We start from the raw sequence: 22720 nt of genomic DNA, 5'->3' as shown, positions 1-22720 counted from the left end.
AAGATTTCCTGAGAATCGGCACAGCTGTCCTACTGATATTAAGAGTTTGAATATGATGTGCAGCTTTTTTCTTATTTTGTTACCTATCTTACCAGGAAATTCAAACCATAAACGTAGAAGTTCATCATTATCGCCACGTTCTATGTACATTAATTTTCCTACACAACCATTAGTTAAGCCATCACTTACATCAATATTAGTTGTTATTATGTAAAATTTATTCAGAACTAAAATTATTTCATACGGCAAACCCCCGGTATCAATAACCGATTTTTGTGAAACTGCTGACGAATGTATGATTGTTGATCTGTCGCATGGCAACCTACATAAATATCATATTATTGTGTCTTCAACGAGATTCAGTATAAATTTATTATATTCCATGATACATTTATTCTCTAAGAAAAGTCTTATTCCATGAGGACATAATACAGTAACCTCTTCTTTTGTAAAAAAACGTGATTCAATTAATGCAAGTTCATATAGGGTTTAGCGCTCGACTTGCGCATGACATGACGGGAGTGGATACTCGCGACATCAGCGCTTACGGCGTCGTAGTGTTCAACTTCACGTTGGCATTTTCGTTGCATTTGTACGGATTTACACCCGTGTCGCGCCTAAAAATTTTTACACCCATATCGCGCCTAAAGAAGTTTTACTTCAAAAATCTACTTAACATAAAACTTACAAATACCAGGAACATCAGACAGTTACGTAATTATCACTATTCATCAAATTAAGATCTGATCAAAAAATCTAACTTAACTAATAAGACTTAAAAAGAAATAATAACACAAAGAAAAATCGATTTAAATTTTTAAAAATTTCATTTATGTATTTTTAATGAATAGGAGAAAAAACAGCCACATGATGTAAAATACTTCAGAAAAATTTAAATTAGGAATACTCCTTGTTCCAATATAAAAAAACAAAATATAAGGACCAAATTTTCTTGTTTCGCGATCCAAAAATGAATTTGACGCGTTCTACAATAAAAATTAATATATTTTACATTAGAGTGGTCCTTAATATGGACATTTACGAATTTCTATGCTCCCAAGGGCTCAAACGCTTCCAAATCGACAAAAAAATTCTCTGAAAGTTTTAGCTCGTAATATTAATATTTAGATAGTCCGCAATTTAATTAAAAGTTTCGCATTTTCATTATTAACATATGTCATTAAGTAAATCCTTGCTCCATCTGTGGTGGCAGACTTGTAATTTCAATGGCAAATTTTTACTGATAATTTGAGTAATAAATATTCTGCTGCAAAAAATGAATTTTATTAAATATTTTGTTGAACAAACTACATGGATTTAATTAGAAGTTAAGTGATTTATAAATATTTTTAAGTGTCATAATATTTGTGTTCACAAATGCGATCACATGGCGCAAGAATTTACTTAATAATAAATATACAAAACTTTTAATTGAATTGCGGACTATATAAATGTTATTGTTAAGAGCTGAAATTTTTAGAGGATTTTACTTTATTTATTTGGAAGCATTTGAGCCCTTGGGAGCAAGGAAATTCGAAAATGTCCATATGTTAAGGACCACTCTAATGTTATATAACAACCAAAATTTGTGAAAAATCATTGACTCCATTTGCATTACAAAACTGTCTGAAATTACTATTATATCAATTACCAAATGCAAATTCAAAATGCCAAGTACCTGCAGAAAAACAACCTGTCTCTTCAGGTCCGCCATCTCCAAGGAATCTCCATTGGAGGCACTGGAGGCTCCCATACCACTATCAGCCGAATGCCTTGGAGAATTTAAATGACGATCGAAGGGATTCATGGTCTCAGTCTAGGAAAAAAAAATGTAATTATTATAATAAAAAACTTATTCATAAATCCACTTATCCTCACCTCATGTAAAACCCTCTTCAGCTTGAGCAGCATTGTCTTGATGCCAACAACGTCCTGCATGATGGCGTTATGTGTACTCCTGTCAATCCAGGCTCCGCCGTCCTCCATATCGGTTGGAGGACATCCATTTGTGGTCTGGTGGGTTGGTGATCCCTGGTGCGGCGGTGGTCTGAATATCGGGGTTCTTCTGACCCCTGGTGGAGGACTGGCGCGCGCCCTTTGCAGGAGGCGCGCCGTCCGAGCTGGAGGCTGTACCGAAGCAGGTTGCTGGGACTGAGAACTCCTAGGTAAAGATAAAGGATATATTAGTTATGTGAATTGGAAGTGTTGTGATTTAGATTTGAAGCAAGTTGTTTATATAGTTCTGGTTCCTAATTTTTAACCTTTCAAGGGTTTTCGACCTAAAAGAGCCTCCGTTTCTTTGACGTGTGATGGCACAATCTGGTAAATGGATGTCTGTTTTGGTTCTCCGAGCACCAACTGGTGACTTGGTGAAACCAACATTATTGTCACTGTCACTTAACATGATCACCATTATAATTTTAAAAAGTTTTTCAGTCGGTAAACTTAGTTTTTGGTAAATCAGCGAGCACGACAGTCACATTAAAATTAGGATCTAAATAGTAGATTGAAGTCAGGATTTAATGCTAATTTGTAGATTCTACCTACAAATTTGTATTGCAAAAAAATTAATTATCTTTAAAGTTTTAGTATAATTTTATTTAAACAAATTTGTAATTGTTTAATCATAAGAGAATGTTCTCCGCAAAAAGCTGCCAGTATTTGTTATCCGATTAAGAAATAAACTAGTGTTTGTGTATGGCATCGTGCCTAAAGGCAAATTGCTAGAACTTCCCGTACCGTAACCAAATGATCGAGGAATATTTAATGTTTTCAAATATATTATTACAAATACTGTAACTTTCATTATTCTTGCAATCTTGTTATATCTGAGCAAATCAAATGTAAATCATGAATAAATCAATTTATCTCCAAAACATTAACAATCGTCATTTCATTTCGAATTTAATTTCAAAAAAATAGTTGCCTAATTTGCACAAAATTGAAAAAGTGCTTCTATACAGCCACAGTCTAAACGCATTTGCAAATAATTCTGTGCGACATTTTCACTTATACTGTGCTTAGCTTGGCGGCTTTTTCACATTTTTCAATAGTTTTCACACAAAATTGGAAAAGCGCTCTAGTACATAAACAGTCTAAACGCACTTGGGTAAACATTTGTACCAGAGTGGCGCTTAGACTGTGCTTAGCCCGGGAATTTTTTTGAATTTATTAATCCAAAATTACAAAAATATTGTATGGTAAATGAAATAAGAAGCAGAAAGTTTTTTAGACCATTCAAATCGGACGCCTAGTGCACTCAAAAACTGCCATTTTTTGCACATTTAGCTCTGTATCTTCGAAATGGCGGGACCTGTCTTTGCCAAAAACTAACAACCACTTGAATGTTTTTTAGATCATTCAAAGCGGATGCTCCCGTTCTCTCAAAAACTCGATTTCTATTTTCTGCACTCTTTGCTCTTTATCTCCGTAACCGCTGGACTTGCCTTTGCCAAAAACTAATAAGCACATCTTCCTGTCAATAGAAATCGAATGTTTTTTGAATCATTCAAATCGGTTGATCCGTGTGTGTACAAAACACACACACACACATCCATTTTTTTCTGAGGTATGCCAAAATGTTCAGAAACCTTCAAAACGTCGAGAAATGCAAAAATTTTCAATTTAAATTTTTGGACGATTACAATAACTTACACTACGGGAAGTTAATAAAATAAAAAAACACAATCAAGCGGAGTTAAAATCGAAGGACCTTATCTCATATTTCTATGAATTATATAAACTGAAATATAATTTCTGTTATTGCGACTAAAGTAATTATGGTAAAGTAATTATAAACACAATCACGTTTAAATGTGCTGTTTAAATATTATAAACAAACACTGTTCGAAGAATTGAGATTTTGTTAATTAAACATTCGTGTGACTCATTATATAAAAGTTAAATTGTGAAATATTTTGGAACAATATTTGATAAGATTTCCAGCTATATATGGCAAACTGCCGCAGGTTTATCGATTGTAATAAACATATATATATATACGAGAGAAAAATATAATATATATATAATATATATAATATATATCTCATATAGTATATATATATATATATATATATATTATATGATATAGCAACTATTTTTTTTTGAAATTGAATTCGAAATGAAATGACGATTATTAATGTTCTTGAGATAATTTGATTCATGATTTACATTTGATTTGCTCAGATATAACATGATAGCGAAAATAATAAAACAATTACAGTATTTGTAATAATATATTTGAAAGCGTTTAAAATGTTTGAATATTTCATTACGGTACGGGAAGTTCCAGCAATTTGCCTAAAGGCACGATGTCATACACCACTAGTTTTAATTATATTTGTAATTAATTATCAGGTATCAAACTAACTATTGAGTGTTTATTATAAAATTAGATATTTAGAAATGTTTCAAAATAAATTCCAGTACAAAATCACACTAAAATGTTTTATCACTTCGACTTTTATTATCGAACTGAAATAATAAAACTTTGAAGAGTAATTGCTTGGAGAATTTCTACTCTCATATTTCTAGCACAATTTTCACGCTCGCATAATTTTAATGCAGAGTTTATAAATAAATATAAACACACATACACACATTGGTTAAAAAACTTAGGTTAAAAGCTTAGGTTTTGGCAAGGCAGGTCTAACCGTTACGGAGACAGAACGGATTATCCGATTTGAATGATCTAAAAAACTTTCTGCTTATATTGACAAAACAATTGCTTTTGAGGATAAAAAATTATTACATCTTTTTCTATTTTCCATATAATATTTTTGTAATTTTGGATTGAAAATTCAAAAAATTACTCAGGCTAAGCACAGTCTAAGCGCCACTCTGGTACAAATGTTTACCCAAGTGCGTTTAGACTGTTTAAGTACTGGAGCACTTTTCCAATTTTGTGAAAACTATTGAAAAATGTGAAAATGCCGCCAAGCTAAGCACAGTATAAGTGAAAATGTCGCACAGAATTATTTGCAAGTGCGTTTAGACTGTGACTGTACGGGAGCACTTTTTCAATTTTGTGCAAATTAAGGCAACTAAACAATTTTTTTGAAATTGAATTCGAAATGAAATGAGGATTGTTAATGTTCTAGAGATAAATTGATTTACTTATAATTTTTATATTAATTTTATATTTATATTATGTATTTAGCATATATTACTTATCATCACTTAAAATTTATAATTAATTTTTACACAATCAACAAAACACTGTTGTCACCGCAAATGCATCAACCGAACTGTTCCTGGTGGAGGTAACATACTAAATCTCTAAAATCTCAATTACTTATTAGAAAAAAATGTGAAAAATTTAAATTCTCGTTTTTAGGCACAATCATTCAACAGGTATTCGAAAACTGAGAATTTATCAACAGAACACGAAGTGTACGGAGAGAACTGAAAAGTAAAACTACATATTATATATCGTATATGGTGTGCTGCTCCAAATACACAATATTCGATAAGAAACGAATTCATGAAAGTGCGCAGGCGTTCGATATGAGAGAAAATACTGTACAAAGGCTGTGAAATCGTGGGAAAATGGATAAAAGATTGAGAACTACTGGAGAAAAAAAATGGATTAATCAGGTAAATCGCCACGATATCAGAAACATTTGCTAGATAATTTACTTGAAAATGTATCCAGGGAACTTAGGCGCTGCATAACAGATAAATGTTATGGAGAGGCCATGTTACGCTATAACTTACATACAATATGCTACTGAATCATACTGAATACTGTCAAAATGTCATGCATTTGCTGTGCCTTCAGGCGTTTTACGCATAAACTGCAACGTCACTCGTATGTTATGAAGCTGGGTCAGAAAGACCCTGTTATCTAACATAGTTTTTGCGACATTTGTGCGGTTTCTAGATTAAATTTTCTATCTGACAACCTGAGAATTACGCCTGACTGCATGGCCTTTGTGAATATTTTGTATGAAAAGTTTTTCATAACATGGCCTTGCCATAACATTGGTCTATTATGCGGCAGAATCGGTCCTTTAATGAATCGAAAAAACTTTTGTCAACACTATTTTATATGTCACACATATATGACTGACATTCGTTCTATATTAAATTTTTCTTCTTTCTTTACTAAATGTTTTCGACAGTATGACTATTCCGACATATAGGATCCCAAACATTTGAAAACAAATTTCAAAATTTTCAAACAAAAAATTCAAAAATATTTTATTAACTTCCCGTAGAGTAAGTTATTGTAATCGTCCAAAAATATAAAATGAAAATTTTTGCATACCTTCACGTTTCAGAGGTTTCTGAACATTTTGGCATATCTCAGAAAAAATGGATTTGTGTGTGTATGTGTATGGATACAATTTTTCGTCCAACCGATTTGAATGGTTCAAGAAACATTCGATTCCTATTCATAGGGAGATGTGCTGATTAGTTTTTGGCAAAGGCAGGTCCAGCCGTTACGGAGATACGAAACAAAGAGTGCAGAAAATACAAATCGAGCTTTTGAGAGAACCGAGCATCCGATTTTAATAATTCAAAAATCATTTTACTTGTATTGACATGGTGAAGAATTGATTAAACTTTTGGAAAGGCAGGTCTAGCGTTTTCGGAAATCTAACACAAAACTTAAAGAATAAACATTTGGCGGTCAAAAATGATCATTAGACATATGCACATCATACTATCAGATATTTTATAGATAATTTAGATAATTTAATAATAAGAAAAAAAATGTTACCACTTTTTTGAGTTCCGTACCAAGATCTTTAATTTTTAAAGTTCACTCATACGGTTCAAATAAATATCAAAATCTTCAAGAAAAAAAACTTTACTTTACGTAAATCAATTCAAATATCAATTTTAAATTTACAATTCAGTTTAAAAATGTATTCATTTCATATGCGTTATTCTACTCGTAAGAAATACATCCTCAGTTGGATTCATTCCGCATCTCTTGTTAATGTAAACATTTTCAAGTGTTTTGAGCGATAAGATTGTCACTGTATATTATATGAAGGAAAAAATATATAGTAATTATAATTATCTCTTTGAAAATATTAAAACAATTGTTATTAATCATTGATCAAAATTTATTGATTATTATTTTTTTGCTCGAATATTTTATTGTGGTACGAGAAGTTCCAGCAATTTGCCTTAAGGCACGATGCCATACACACTAGTTAGTTCCAAATTTAAATGAAAGTCGTCCTTTAGAGCTGAACTACTTTCTCAATATTCGTTTTTGTTAAAATATCGTCGATTGTCTCTACAAAACCGATGCGAATAAAACCGATAACTATAAATCACTTTAATGTCTTCAATAAATCCTTATAAGTAAACTAAATGTACTTTTCCTTATTGGGTGAATCATTGATTTAATCGATTATTGATTGGAATTTATTTTCGACATCGGAGATAAAGATAAATTAGGTAATCAGACAAAAATTTCCTTTTTTGCATTTTTACAATTTTAATTGGTTTTAATAATTTGCTCGATTCATATAAATTTTATTTAGAAATTCTATATTTACCTGATGATTTCTACTCGTGCAGGAATGTAAGTATCAAACTCCGTCATTTTATCACAAAATTTTTATCATTTTACACTTTCCAACTAGTTTTGCACTTTAACTATAGTAATATATAGTTAAAACAAACTGGAATTTTCAATCAATAAATAATCGAGCACTTTTTTCACTTTTAATTATATTAAACAAATATTTTTTACCTATTGAGATAGAAAATCGTTAGGTGTACTTGTTAATTTATAGGTTTGAATTATTATTTTTATAATTTTTTAATAATCAGATGTTTCTTTTTTGTTGTTTATACTAAGTTTTATCAACAAAACTTAAAAATTTCTAGCATTAGCCTCGAAATTTAAGAATTTTATATCAGCCCTCATATTTACAAATTTCAAAGTTATTTTAGAGACAAAAGAATTAGATCTTATTACTGTCATAATATTACTACTTTGTTACAATTAAAGAAATTTCTAATGTCGTATTGTTTTAAATCGACAATTTAATTCGTTATTTAAAGAGGCCATCATCGTGTTCCATTCTTAAGAGAATGGACTCAAGATAATATCACAAAAGTTGCGCAATTGTTAAGAATTTTGCTTTCTCTATTAAAAAAACTTTTTAGAGTAATTGGTAAGTGAACCACAAGTTATAAAAAATAGTGAAAAAAATCATTAACAATTCTTAGACAATTCGCTCTAACAAATTTGGTTGGATAAAGTTTTTTAAATAAACTTTTGTTGAGGATATTTCAAACAATAAAGTAGCTTGTATGGATTTCTAAAATTTAATATAATGTTTATTTTTTGTTTAATATTTGGATGTTATTGTCAATATTTGTTATGAATAAATGTATCATATTTCTTATATTGAATAATTACAAATAAGTTGAAAAGTCAATTGAATAGATCGCTCTGTTACAGCACATAATTTATATATATATATATATATATATATATATATATATATATATATATGTTCTCTATAAAATATATTTACTCTTCTTTATTTACTTTACTAATTGACATTATTAAAGAACTTCCGTTATTTTCAATGTCGTCATAATTCACGTGAAAACTATTTTCTTATTTTAATGTTAATATTTAATGTGAAATTATTTATAAATTAGTATAAAAAAATATTAAGGCAAGTAGAGACAATTTTATTTAGAGTTATATTAATTTTTTAATAATTTTTTAGTAAATCTTAAAACGAGTGCTTTATCGATGTATACATTTTTAAAGAAGATTTTTTTAATATAATTTTACGACAAATTTTATTTTACATAAATTCCTTGTATCTTCCTTATTATAATGATATTTGGGTTTACTAAACAAAATTTTCATACCATTTTCTTAGGCAAATTTATATTTTGGTTTATATTTAAATATTTTTGTTTTGCTTACTGAAATTTGAACACTGATTTTGACCATATTTCAATTTATTTTTAAATCTATGAAGCTGATTTTGGATGAAATTAATATTTTTTTACACTTCTTTACGAATAATTTTGTTGATCCCTCTATTTTTTTGACTTTTTAACCACTTTTTAACTTTTTAAACACTTTTTCACTGCGATTTTAACCCTGATAAATAAAATTTACGTTTATCACTTAAATTTATTTTTAGAGTCTCAAAAGCTGTTTCAACATTTTACCTGAAACTTATATATTTCCTATCAAAATTTTCCTTAATCACCACATTTCATTTTACCGCTACTTCTGAATATTTTTACCATATTTTATAAATTTAATAATAATTATTATTATAATGAAAAATAGCAATAATGTATGGAAATTCCTCTCAGCATATGCACAAAAGGTAATTGTGGAATAATAAACGCAAATCCGAGTATTGTATAGATAGATGGATGTATGGATGTATGGATGGATGGACTCTGATAGAGAGGCACATACTTCTTGTAAAACACTGTCATAGTGGTGTAAGAGCTAATTTTCATCGAATTATGACAACAACAAGTGGTGTATGGCATCGTGCCTTAAGGCAAACTGCTGGAACTTCCCGTACCGTAATGAAATATTCGAGAAATTTTAAACGTGTTCAAATATATTATTACAAATACTGTAACTTTTATTATTTTTGCTATCTTGTTATATCTGAGCAAATCAAATGTAAATTATAAATAAATCAATTTATCTCCAGAACATTAACAATCGTCATTTCATTTCGAATTCAATTTCAAAAAAATAGTTGCCTAAAATAGTTACACAAAATTGCAAAAATACTCCTGTATAGTCAGTCTAAACGCATTTGCAAATAATTCTGTGCGACATTTTCACTTATACCGTGCTTAGCTTGGCGTCATTTTCACATTTTTCAATAGTTTTCACAAAATCGAAAAACTGCTCCTGTACATAAACAGTCTAAACGCACTTGGGTTATCATTTGTACTAGAGTGGCGCTTAGACTGTGCTTAGCCTGGATAATTTTTTCAATTTTCAATCCAAAATTACAAAAATATTTTATGGAAAATAAAAAAAGACGAAATAATTTTTTATCCTCAAAAGCAATTGTTTTGTCAATACAAGCAGAAAGTTTTTTAGATCATTTAAATCGGACGCTTAGTTCACTCAAAAACTGCCATTTTTTGCACATTTAGCTCTGTATCTCCGAAACCGCTGGATTTGCCTTTGCCAAAAACTAATCACCTCTTCTCCCCGTCATTACAAATTGAATGTTTTTTACATCATTCAAATCCGATACTCCGTTCTCTCAAAAACTCGATTTGTATTTTCTGCACTCTTTGCTCTTTATCTCCGTAACTGCTGGACCTGTCTTTGCCAAAACCTAATCAGCACATCTCCCTATCAATAGGGATCGAATGTTTTTTAAACCATTCAAATCGGTCGATTCGTGCGCCCGAAAACGTGAACGAAAAAATGCGGACATACACACATCCACTTTTTCTGAGGTATGCCAAAATGTTCAAAAACCTTCAAAACGTCGAGAAACGCAAAAATTTTCAATTTTGATTTTCGGTCCATTACAATAACTCACCCTACGGGAAGTTAATAAGTACATATCGAACATACAAATGATTTGAATAGATCATTTTGACCACCAAATTTTAAATGCTTTTTTAATCATTCTGAGTCACACACATACATTTATTCATTCTAATAATAAGGTTTACCAAAATGTTCAGAAGACTTTGGCGATGAAGTTAACTTAATTAATAATAATATATCATTAATTTATTTTGACATTTTTTTGTAAAAAAATAGTGATTATTAAAAATTCAAAGTCAACTGTCCAATTGTTCAATCTACGTTTTCTGTCTCCTTTAAGAGTGGGGTGCCAAGTTTTAATTCCTTAAGACGGACAGTTCTATTTTCTATCCAGTTTATAATCGAATTTCCTTTTCCCAGCACTAAATGAACGCGCCGCTGAGTCACGGCGAACGTGTGCCAACCGACCCGATAGTTACTCTACAGTTCCCCCAGTCAAATTCATACTATGTACCTTCAACTACATACAGGTACGTTTTACGTTGTATAATGTGCACATGTAGTGGAAAGAGAGAATATTTTGTATAACGAAATTTCCTAACAACAACGGACGTAATTATAATTAAGGTTAAGTCGAGTGCACATCACGCGCGTATGTAAATAAACATTAGTACATTAGAAACGTGTCTAGATAATACTGCCAGTTTTTGGACTCTCTCATTTAGACTTTACACTTACTGTCTGGTTTCTAGTCTTCCTATCTGAACTCTGATCTTAGTCTCTGCTCTATGAGAATATATGGACTCTAGATACAAACTCTGAACCATAAAATCTATCTCCAAGCGAGTTTTTTGGGCTCCGGGTACTCCCATTTCCATCCGGGGACTACAATTTTCATCCGGAGACTCCCATTTCCATCCGGAGACTCCCATTTCCATCCGGAGACTCCCATTTCCATCCGGAGGCTCCCATTTCCATCCGGAGACTCCCATTTCCATCCGGAGACTCCCATTTCCATCCGAAGACTCCCATTTCCATCCGGAGACTCCCATTTCCATCCGGAGGCTCTCATTTTCATTCCGGACTATCATCCGGGGACTCCCATTTTCATCCGGAGACTTCCATTTTCATCCGGAGACTTCCACTATCATCCGGGGACTCCCATTATCATCCAGAGACTTCTATTTCCATCCGAATATCCTCTTGGGACTCCTAATTTCATTGGAATATCCTCTTGAGACTCTCAATTTTATCTGGGGACTCTCATTTCCATCCGTGGACTACCATTTTCATCCAGGGACTTCCATTTCGAGCTAAATATCCTCTTGGGACTTCCATTTCCATCCAAATATCCTCTTGCGACTCCCAATTTCATTCGGGGACTCCCAATTTCATCCGTGGACTCCCAGTTTTATCCGGGGACTCATTTTCATCAGCGGACTCCCAATTTAATCTGAATATTCTCTTGGGACTCCCAATTTTATCCGGGGACTCCCAATTTCATCAGAATGTTCTCCCGGGACTCAGAATGTCCTCGAGGGACTCAGAATGTCCTCGAGGGACTCAGAATGTCCTCGAGAAACTCAGAATGTCCTCCAGGGACTCAGAATGTCCTCCAGGGACTCAGAATGTCCTCCAGGGACTCAGAATGTCCTCCAGGGACCCAGAATGTCCTCTAGGGACTCAGAATGTCCTCCAGGGACTCAGAATGTCCCCCAGGAACTCAGAATGTCCTCCAAGGACTCAGAATGTCCTCCAGGGACTCAGAATGTCCTCCAGGGACTCAGAATGTCCTCTCCAATATTTTTCGCAGAGGGATTTTTCAGGGACTCAGAATGACTCCCAATATTTTTCCGGGACTCGCAATATCCTCTTGGGACTCGCAATATCCTCTTGGGACTCCCAATATCCTCCCGGGACTCCCAATATCCTCCCGGGACTCCCAATATCCTCCCGGGACTCCCAATATCCTCCCGGGACTCCCAATATCCTCCCGGGACTCCCAATATCCTCCCGGGACTCCCAATATCCTCCCGGGACTCCCAATATCCTCCCGGGACTCCGAATGTCCTCCCGGGACTCCGAATGTCCTCCCGAGATTCCGACCATCTTCCTGGGACTCCAAATTTACTCCCGGGACTACAAATTTACTCCCAGGACTTAAAATTTTCTTCAAAGATATCAATTGGAGTCGTTGGAATACTGATTAATTTTTGTTGGGGTTTAAATTTTTAACTTCGGCATTTCTTCATAATTTGTGGTTAAATATTTAAACTGTTTAATTGCATTTAAAGTACTAGTTCAATTGAATAAGTTAAGATAGTGCCCAAAAATAGAAATATTCTCTGTAATGCTTGTCATTTGCACCAAGCCTTATTTGCTCGGAAACCGTACACGAAAACAATAAAAGTCAAAATAACCGTGCAAAAAGACTAATACTAACACTAACGCGGTAAACTTGAAAAAGTGAAGTAATTGAACTTACAAAACACTACAGTTATAATTACACCATAAAGTAACCTCAATTGGAAGGTTAAAATTGAAATCAAAGATTCGGTTACGGTAACGCCGAGGAAAGAATAGATTATGGGAAAGAACGAGTAGAAACCAAAAAATATACAAAATTTAAAAAATATATAATTGATGGCATTACTAACTCACCCATTTACTTCAGTACGTCCACCATTCGTCAATTGCCTGGCGTTCAGCAACGTCGTCCATTCCTTCATAACCTGGCCACCTTGTTGGGCCAACTCGTTCATGATTTGAGTTTCGTCCAAAGAGTGCAAGGCACTGCCGTGGCCACTTTCAGCCCTGGATAGAAGACCAATAAAATATATAAACTTCAGTACTACAATCTTTATATTAATTGAACTGGTACCTGTCGCTCTCCAAACTACTTTGGCTATGATCAAAGTCCATCATCAGGTCATCCGATGCAATACTTTCGCAAGGCGACAAAGTGTCCAACGAACCGCAACGACTTAACTCGTTTGGCCCATTTCGACGAAGCCTTAAGGAACTTGGGCTTAGATTTGATACAGGATGATTGGCGTTGGCCAATACTGCACCTGGTAATAAAATGATAAATGAAATTACCTGATCTATTATTTATTTATTTATTTAATAACTTCCCGTAGAGCAAGTTATAGTAATCGCAAAAAAATCGAAAATGAAAATTTTTGCATTTCTCGACGTTTCAAAGGTTTCTGAATATTTTGGCATACCTTAGAAAAAATGGATGTATGTGTGTGTGTGTGTTTGTATGTATGTGCGGATACAAATTTTCGTCGACGATTTCGGGAACACGGATCAACCGATTTGAATAATTCAAAAAACATTCGATTCGTATTGATAAGGAGACGTGCTGATTAGTTTTTGGCAAAGGCAGGTCTAGCCGTTCCGAAGATACGGGGCACTATTCGAAAAAAGTGCCAAAAATAGTAACTCCGTTTTTAAGAGAACGGAGCGTCCGATTTGAATAATTCAAAAACATTTCACTTTTATTGACAAGATGAAGAATTGATCAAATTTTTATGAAGGCAGGTCTAGCGGTTTCGGAGATCTAATGAAAAAAGTAAAAAAAATGCCATTTGGCGATCAAAGATGGTCATTAGACATATGCACATCAAATTATCAGATACTTTATAGAGATATTAACAATAAGTATAAATTTTGTTTTTATTCCTATGGGTTCCGTACCAATGTTTATCTGTTAGACAGCGACGTGGCGCTTACGCGCTTTATATTTTGTCTCTATGCAGTTAAAGCAGTACGATTGCTTTGAAAAAAAGTTCAGATCTTCCAAAATATGTCAAAATAAAGAAAACATTTTTTTTTCATAAAAAAATTCTTATATATATATATTTTTTTTTTAAAGTAATTGTTTGTTCAATTTATAGTTTCTCAAAAATCTAATTTTTTTGAAGTAAAAATTTTTCAAAAATGTTAATCGTTTTTAAAAAAAATAATAATTTTTGGTACGGGAAGTACCAGCAATTTGTCTTAAGACACGATGCCTTAATTGCCTTAAGACAGAATTCCACTTACAGCTAGTTTATTTATTTATTGAAGTAAAACTTCTTTAGGCGCGACATGGGTAATCCGTACAAATGCAACGGAAATTGTTACGCCAACGTGAAGTGAGAGTCATTCCATCTCGATGATATGATTTCTATACGGGTCGATTCTGATGCGTGACTTTATACGTGCGTGCGTCACCGAAACCTTGAAGCATATTGTTAAAATTTCCGGTGATATGTCAAAACTTATTAAGGTTAAATAGAAATAAATCGTGATTAATAGAAATGCCAGGATCGGAAGAATATTTTATCCCGTACCCCATAAATAATTGTAGTGCAAATGATCGCAAATAATGACATATGAAAAATCTGCGCTGCGTTAGAAATGTAAGTTTATTGAAGTAATTTGTATTATTCGAGTTTTTCGAGGTTACTATATACCTCTGAGGTTATTACTAAAATGGAAAATATTTTTATAGGCAAGACAGATACTACAGTTGCCCAAAGAATGAAAATGTATCACCAGCGAAATAGTCAAAACAAACAAGCAGTCAATAATGAAGTTCTACAAACACAATTACGTGATAACTGAAATTGTGAAAACAATATTTCTTCATTGGAAATTTAACGTAAGTTTACATGTTTCACTTTTATGATGGCTATGAAGAATAATTTTAATTTATTATGATAGTAATTATAAATATTGATGCAGGTTCAAAGTCTCTTACAAAGACGATGCAATCAAGATTACATCGTCAACTGGAGGAAAATAATCGGTTACTGCCAATTTATTAGAAAATCTTGAGCCAGAGGTATCGATTTAGATGTTAATGTAAACACCAATGACATAAGTAAGAATCTTTTCAAGCTATTTGACTCCTGAAAAACGCTACAACTATTCACATTTAAACATATTATTCTGTTATCTTTTTAGATGAAAGTACTGCTGTTACTTTTTCTGATACAGCAACTACATCACGTCAATTGCAAATTAATGATTCTGCATATAATGTGATAATAATGTGACAAGAACTGATCTTTTGCAAGAGTCAAATAAAGTATTTGAACTTTCATATGAAGACTTCAATTTGTTTAGGAATGCACGAAAATTGTTTGAAAAACAATTTACAAATGATGGCTTTGGCTATGTATGTTTTGTGTGTGATCGACTTTGGTTTCAAAGTGACTTAGAAATATCAAATGATGCTCAAAAACAAATTCTTAATAATGGTTTTTGAATATTGATTCAAATAATCAGGTTGGATGTCAAACTTGTCGAAAGGTATTAAATTCGGGTAAAATTCCCACTTTGGTGTGCTTAATTGTTTTTGAAGCCTGATATAATAATTCCAAGTTTTTTGTTCTTTAATTTGTGGCTTCTAGGGTTTAAAACTCTTTTTTTTTAAGTTTGAGTAGAGAAAGGTACTTCTTCAAGAAGAAGTCACACTGATTTAAATTAATATATACACTGGTATAAAAATCTAAATTAATATATACAATTTTTGGGAACGATTGCAGACTGATAAGATATCAAATGCTATAGAAATGATATGATTTCAAGAATCAAAATGCTTTCATCTAGCTTTTATATTTGGCTATATTTGTCATTTTCCATTTATACAGTGAAAACCGACTTTTTTCACTAAAAAAAACGGTTTTCGAAACCCATAATTTTTGCCAAAAAACCCTAGTTTGTATACAATGATAGATTAAATAGAAATGCAAGTGGATCGGATAGAGCAGATGAGCAATCACGTATAAAGAAAGATAGAATACCATCGAAACCAAATATTTTGGAGTTCTTTAAACTTGCTAATAAGTTGCACAGTACTAGAATCAATTTTACCTATATCTATCATGATTCTATCATTATGATCAAAGAAAATGGGTATGTCAAGTTTAGGCTGATAAACACTAATAAAGTGAGAATGCATCAACAATAGCATCAGGAGAATCATAATATTTGTCTAGATAGGACAATCTATTAGGAATAATATTAGAAGCAGTCTTATTACGCAAAAAAACCAGAAATATTTTGGATTAAGCGATAGAGAATATTCAACGTCGATAATATATGAATTATAAAAATCAGTACTTACTTTGTATAAGACTAGCAGCAGGTTGGGAGTTAAAAGTCTGCACCACCTTATTATTCGCCAAAGGTTGAACCCTGGGTCCAATTAAAGTGTGTGTCAAATTATTTGGCACATCTTGACCTCCACTGGTCAGTGTGTTGTCGGTGAGACTTACAAGTTGTAGACTTGTGGATAAACCATCAGCACTACTCGCTAAAAATAGAGACAAATCAGTATTGGAAAAAAATCTTTATGCAATCATACTTACTATTGTTCTTGTCATTGAAAACCAGTGCAGGCTGATCAGCAATTTCGTCATCAAAATAGTCCCTTCCTCCATCACTCAATGATAAAGAGTTGGATGCATTTGTAGGAGTACCAGGACTGCTGATTGCACCAATCATCATGTTGCTTGGTGGTTCCTGGTCAGCCAGAGAGTCAACTTCTTTATCCTTGTCCTTGTCCTTATCCTTATCTTTGGTCACACTAATCTTTTTCCTGAAATACAAATAACATCCTATTTGTCCCTGCTTTTTATATTCTATAATAATTTTTTTTTATCTTACGTTCCCAGAGCTCCATCAACATCATCTTCATTACAACTATCAGAAACACTGCTGGTACTGCTAATTAGGCTGTCGACTGGACTAGTCTCATCGTCCAATAAACAACTGTCAACTGCAGCAGCTGCAGCAACTGCTGCAAACTTAGGATCGTGTTCTATAGCACTTCTTAGGAGCAAAGTAGACGCTGCACTGCCTGAAGATCCGAGCAAAGACGCTAAAAATAATAGACAGGTAAGACATTTGTCTTGAATTTGCTTAAATCTGGTTACTTACAAGACATGAGTGCCTGCAAGCCAGTATTCCTGGTCAAACTTGTGTTGAACAACTTGGCATTTCCTGAAGTCTGATCTTCTGGACTCAGATTTGATGCAGATCCTGAATTTGAATCCAGGCTCAAAACATCAGCTGGTGCTAGATCTTCACCTCCGCAATCTAAACCCCAATTGTTTGATGAGCCCTTAGATCCTGGTGATGAATTTTTGGACGACGGTGCTGAGAAGTCACGAGACAACTGGAAGAAAACATAAGGTAATTTTGAAACTACATGTACTAAAAACACTCAATTTGTAATGATTGGGAGAAAAGGTGATTAGTTTTTGGCAAAGACAGGTCCCGCCATTTGGGGGATACAGAGCTAAATGTGCAAAAAATGGTAGTTTTTGAGTGAACTAAGCGTCCGATTTGAATTATCTAAAAAATTTTCTGCTCGTATTGACAAAACAATTGCTTTTGAGGATAAAAAATTATTACATCTTTTTTTATTTTCCATAAAATATTTTTGCAATTTTGGATTGAAAATTCAAAAAATTACCCAAGCTAAGCACAGTCTGAGCGTCACTCTGGTACAAATGCTTACCCAAGTGCGTTTAGACTGTTTGTGTGTGGAGCAATTTTCCAATTTTGTGAGAAACTATTGAAAAATGTGAAAATGCCGCCAAGCTAAGCACAGTATAAGTGAAAATGTCGCACAGAATTATTGGCAAATGCGTTTAGGCTGTGACTATACAGGAGCACTTTTTCAATTTTATGTAAATTTAGGCAATCAACTATTTTTTTTTAAATTGAATGATTTACATTTGATTTGCTCAGATATAACAAGTTAGCAAAAATAATGAAAGTTACAGTATTTGTAATGATATATTTGAAAACGTTTAAAATTTCTCGATTTTTTCATTATGGTACGGGAAGTTCCAGCAATTTGCCTTAAGGCACGATGCCATACACCACTAGTTTTATAAAAAATCGTACCTGTGTAGTCTTTTCTGATATATCCTTATCCCTGTTGGCCTTTTCTTCATCATCGTAAGTAAAACCTTCGCTGGATGAATTTGAAGGTTTTCTAAACAAATCTGTGACTGGGTTTGTTTGTGCCCTGAGTGCAAAGTTCGAAGATGTAGATGCACTGGATGATGAACCAGAAGCTGTAGAACCTATTTATGCAATAACAATTATTAGGAACAATGTTGACATAAATTCAGTCCTCATTTTTTTTTACCTTGGCTGTTGAGATCTCTTTGGTTTGTTTGGACGTTGGCAAGTCTTTGTAGGTCTCCAGTACGTTCCCTGACAAGCCCTGTATTCAAAGGACTGCTGGAGCATTGCTGAATGCTGATGGCAACTTTGGTAAAGGCAGAACTGGTTCTTCTGAAAATATAGGAATGAGTCTATTACCCTTGTCATCTAAATTTTCACAGGTCTATTATCCTTACCAATGCTCGAATCGTCAGTGTCCCGCACTTCGAATCCATGAGCACCGGTCATGACGACTTCTAGATTTCGAGGTCGTCCTCGGTACCCTTTGGAAGGGTCTGTAATATCGCCTCCAACACTTTGCATCCGTACACAGGCACTTTGCTCCCTTCTTCTGACACCATTGTTGACTGCCTGTTTGGCCAACTTACTTCTTTGGGCACTGGGGGAAAAGATAGGTAATAAAATTATTAAAAAACTAAAGAACTAATATGATGGGTATCCATTAAGTTGATCAACATAATATTACCAATTATGTATTGAATTGGATTTCCACTTGGTGGATACCAACTTTGTTGATCAACTAATACAAAGGAATTTGTTGGGAGTTGGGGAAAAAATAAAGTAAAGCCAGTGTCTTAATTAATTAAACTACATAAGGTTTAAAAATGAGAATTAAAGTTTATTTTATTACTTGTCCATTCTGATGGCCAACTGTGGTCTCGGCAATTGGGAACTGTGCAAAGTAAACCTGCCAGCAGGATTTGGATCCTGATTGCTCGTGTTAGTATTTGTGTTAGTAGAGCTGGAAAATGTGCAAAAAATAGTGCTCAAATAAAGGTGCATTCAGTAAAATCATATGTGATGGTAAAATAAATTTGAAACAATTAGTGCCAATTGGATGCGAATTTTTTTGTTGCTCTAGTTTTGTTGTTAGTAAGTTTAGTAAGCCAATTAGGTTGCAAATTATTTTACATTTGCTGATCAGAGTATTTGGTTACAAGCAGGGTTTCCAAAACCTAAATACCGGTATTCGGTATTTGAAATTTGTAATACTGGAATCCCGGTATAAATATCGGTATTATCAATGAAAAATTTACTAGTCATATTTTTGGTTACTGCAGTTCTTTATATTGACATATTACGTTATTATTAACCGTATGGTAGTTATAGTAATCGTCCTAGAATCGAAACTGAAAATTTTTGCATTTCTCGACGTTTTGAAGGTTTCTGATCATTTTGGCATACCTTAGAAAAAGTGGATGTGTGTGTGTATGTATGTATGGATACAATTTTTCGGTCACGTTTTCGGGCGCACGAATCAACCGATTTGAATGGTTCAAAAAACATTCGATTCCTTTTGATATGGAGATGTGCTGATTAGTTTTTGGCAAAGGCAGGTCCAGCCGTTTCGGAGATACGGAGCAAAGAGTGCAGAAAATACAAATCGAGTTTTTAAGAGATCGAAGCATCGGATGTAAATGATCTCAAAAACATTCAATTAGTAATGACTGGGAGAAGTGGTTATAATAGATTGAAGAGATTATAAGAGATGGGAAAATAAAAAAAGATGTAATAATTTTTTATTCTCATAAGCAATTGTTTCGTGAATACAAGCAGAAAGTTCTTTGAATCATTTAAATCGGACGCTTAGTTCCCTCAAAAACTGCCATTTTTTGCACATTTAGTTCTGTATCTTCGAAATTGTGGGTCCTGCCTTTGCGAAAAACTAATCATCTCTTCTCCCAATCATTACAAATTGAATATTTTTTAGATCATTCAAATCCGATACTCCGCTCTCTTAAAAACTCGATTTGTATTTTCTGCACTCTTTGCTCCGTATCTCCGTAACGGTTGGACCTGCCTTTGCCAAAAACTAATCAGCACATCTCCCTATCAAAATCGAATGTTTTTTGAACCATTCAAATCGGTTGATCCTTGCTCCCGAAAACGTGGACGAAAATTTCTATCCATACATACATACACACACACACACATCCATTTTTTCTGAGGTATGCTAGTAAAATGTTCAGAAACCTTCAAAACGTCGAGAAATGTAAAAATTTTCATTTTCGATTTTCGGCCCATTACTATAACTACCATACGGGAAGTTGAAAACGATCTTATAAAACAGAGTATTTCTGGATCAGCTTCATAACATACGAGTAGCGTTGCAGTTTATGTGTGAAACGCTTGAATGCACACCAAATACATGACATTTTGACAGTATTGAGCATGATTCATTAGCATAATGTATTAATTTTACCAAATCAATAATTTTCCCTGAGTCCTTTATCTTTTTACCTCACGATCCCAGGATTTGCCACAATAGGGCCACTGGTCAAAGTTGGCCTTATAGGAAAATTCAATTGCTGCTGAGGTGGCCTACTCATTGTATTTTGCTGATTCTTGACTTGATCATTTGTATTTGTTATTGTGGTTCCTTTCAATTTAATCTGGGTCTGTTGGCGAGTTATGGTCTGGTATTGACCTTCGCAACTTCTTGGCCTTTGTTTTTCTACAAGAGATCAAAATATTTTTAAAAATCCTTTGATATGGTTTTTGTATTTCTATTACCCACCTGTGTTATTCGTGTTATTTCCATTAATGTTATTGTTATTGGTTTTGTTGTTCTGATAGGCCTGGGTCGTCACTCGGCCGTCGGTTCGGGCCACATCGCCAACTCGGTTTGTGAGTTGGCCCAGAGGGCCACGGACAGGCTGAGGGCCATGACTGGCCGGAGCTTGCTGACGGAAACCAAACCTAGAAAGAAGAAAGAATATATTAGAAACTAGCTGTAAGTGGAATTCTGTCTTAAGGCAATTAGGGCATCGTGCCTTAAGGCAAATTGCTGGAACTTCCCGTACCAACAATTATTATTTTTTTAAAAACGGTTAACATTTTTGAAAAAAAATTACTATAAATTGGACAAAAAATTACTTTTTTTGAAAAAAAAATTTTTCTTATTTTGACATATTTTGGAAGATCTAAACTTTTTTTCAAAGCAATCGTACTATTTAACTTCATAAAGATGAACTATCAAAGCGCGTAAGCGCCGCGTCGCCGTCTAACGCGTAAACATTGGTATGGAACCCATAGAAATGTAAACCAAATTTATACTTATTGTTAAAATCTCTAAAAAATATCTGATAATTTGATGTGCATATGTCTAATGATCATTTTTGACCGCCAAATGGCATTTTTTTTTTTACTTTTTTCATTAGATCTCCGAAACGCTAGACTGCCTTTATATGAAAATTGATCGGTTTTTTACCTTGTCAATAAAGTAAAATGTTTTTTAAATTATTAAAATCGGACGCTCCCGTTTTTCTTAAAAACTGAGTTACCGTTTTTGGCAATTTTTGCCCCGTATCTTCGGAACGGCTAGACCTGCCTTCGCCAAAAACTAATCAGCACGTCTTCTTTTCAATACGAATCGAATGTTCTTTGAATTATTCAAATCGGTTGATCGGTGTTCCCGAAATCGTCGACGAAAATTTGTATCCGCACATACATACACACACATACACACACACACACATACATCCATTTTTTCCAAGGTATGCCAAAATATTTAGAAACCTCTGAAACGTCGATAAATGCAAAAATTTTCATTTTCGATTTTTTTGCGATTACTATAACTTGCCCTACGGGAAGTTAATTATGAGATTTACAAATGAAAATCTATGTGGATTATTTTCAATCAATTAGGTGTAAGTGGCATTTTGACTTTTGACCAATGAGTCATTTCAATTTCTCTTTTATTATTTGATCAACAAGAATCAAAGTGATTGTAGTATAGGTGTAAGTGGCATTTTGTCTTATAATATAATGTATTTTTAAATTCTGATTAGTAAAATCTAGTAATGAAATTTTGTAGGTACATTTATTAGTTAATTATAGACATTTTTTTGCATTTCTTTGAATACCTTGGGAATTTTGACCGGAACCTGTTGTTTTATATACATCAGTAAAAACTAGATAAAACTTACTAAAATGTAGTGAATATTGTTTTATACACTTGGATATTGAAATTTTCAATAAATGTTAGTTGAAATGCGGACTTTTGTAATTTGATAATTAGCAATGTTTGGATTTCGGACATTTTTC

At 33.3% G+C, this 22720-nt stretch overlaps 1 protein-coding gene across 1 annotated transcript in view; it reads right to left on the bottom strand.

Annotated features, from left to right (window-relative positions):
• The window catches only part of LOC113386542 (probable serine/threonine-protein kinase nek3), a 32783-nt gene that overhangs the window by 8731 nt on the left and 1332 nt on the right, over positions 1-22720 (bottom strand). Inside the window, exons 2-15 of the mRNA XM_026624322.1 lie at positions 21192-21373; positions 20915-21128; positions 19305-19415; positions 18850-19052; positions 18636-18758; positions 18389-18570; positions 17414-17651; positions 17141-17354; positions 16843-17072; positions 16599-16787; positions 13359-13548; positions 13139-13291; positions 1879-2161; positions 1679-1816 (exon numbers count right to left, since the gene is read on the bottom strand). Of these exons, the coding sequence (XP_026480107.1) occupies positions 1679-1816; positions 1879-2161; positions 13139-13291; positions 13359-13548; positions 16599-16787; positions 16843-17072; positions 17141-17354; positions 17414-17651; positions 18389-18570; positions 18636-18758; positions 18850-19052; positions 19305-19415; positions 20915-21128; positions 21192-21373 (2650 nt within the window). The remainder of the gene's footprint in view (positions 1-1678; positions 1817-1878; positions 2162-13138; positions 13292-13358; positions 13549-16598; positions 16788-16842; positions 17073-17140; positions 17355-17413; positions 17652-18388; positions 18571-18635; positions 18759-18849; positions 19053-19304; positions 19416-20914; positions 21129-21191; positions 21374-22720) is intronic.

The sequence above is a fragment of the Ctenocephalides felis genome, unplaced genomic scaffold (assembly GCF_003426905.1).
Source record: "Ctenocephalides felis isolate EL2017-DRISC unplaced genomic scaffold, ASM342690v1 CF-g0.4_SCAFFOLD_03571, whole genome shotgun sequence".
NCBI lineage: Eukaryota > Metazoa > Arthropoda > Insecta > Siphonaptera > Pulicidae > Ctenocephalides > Ctenocephalides felis.
The sequence above is the reverse complement of the archived record's forward strand: the minus strand, read 5'-3'. Positions and strand labels throughout refer to the sequence as shown.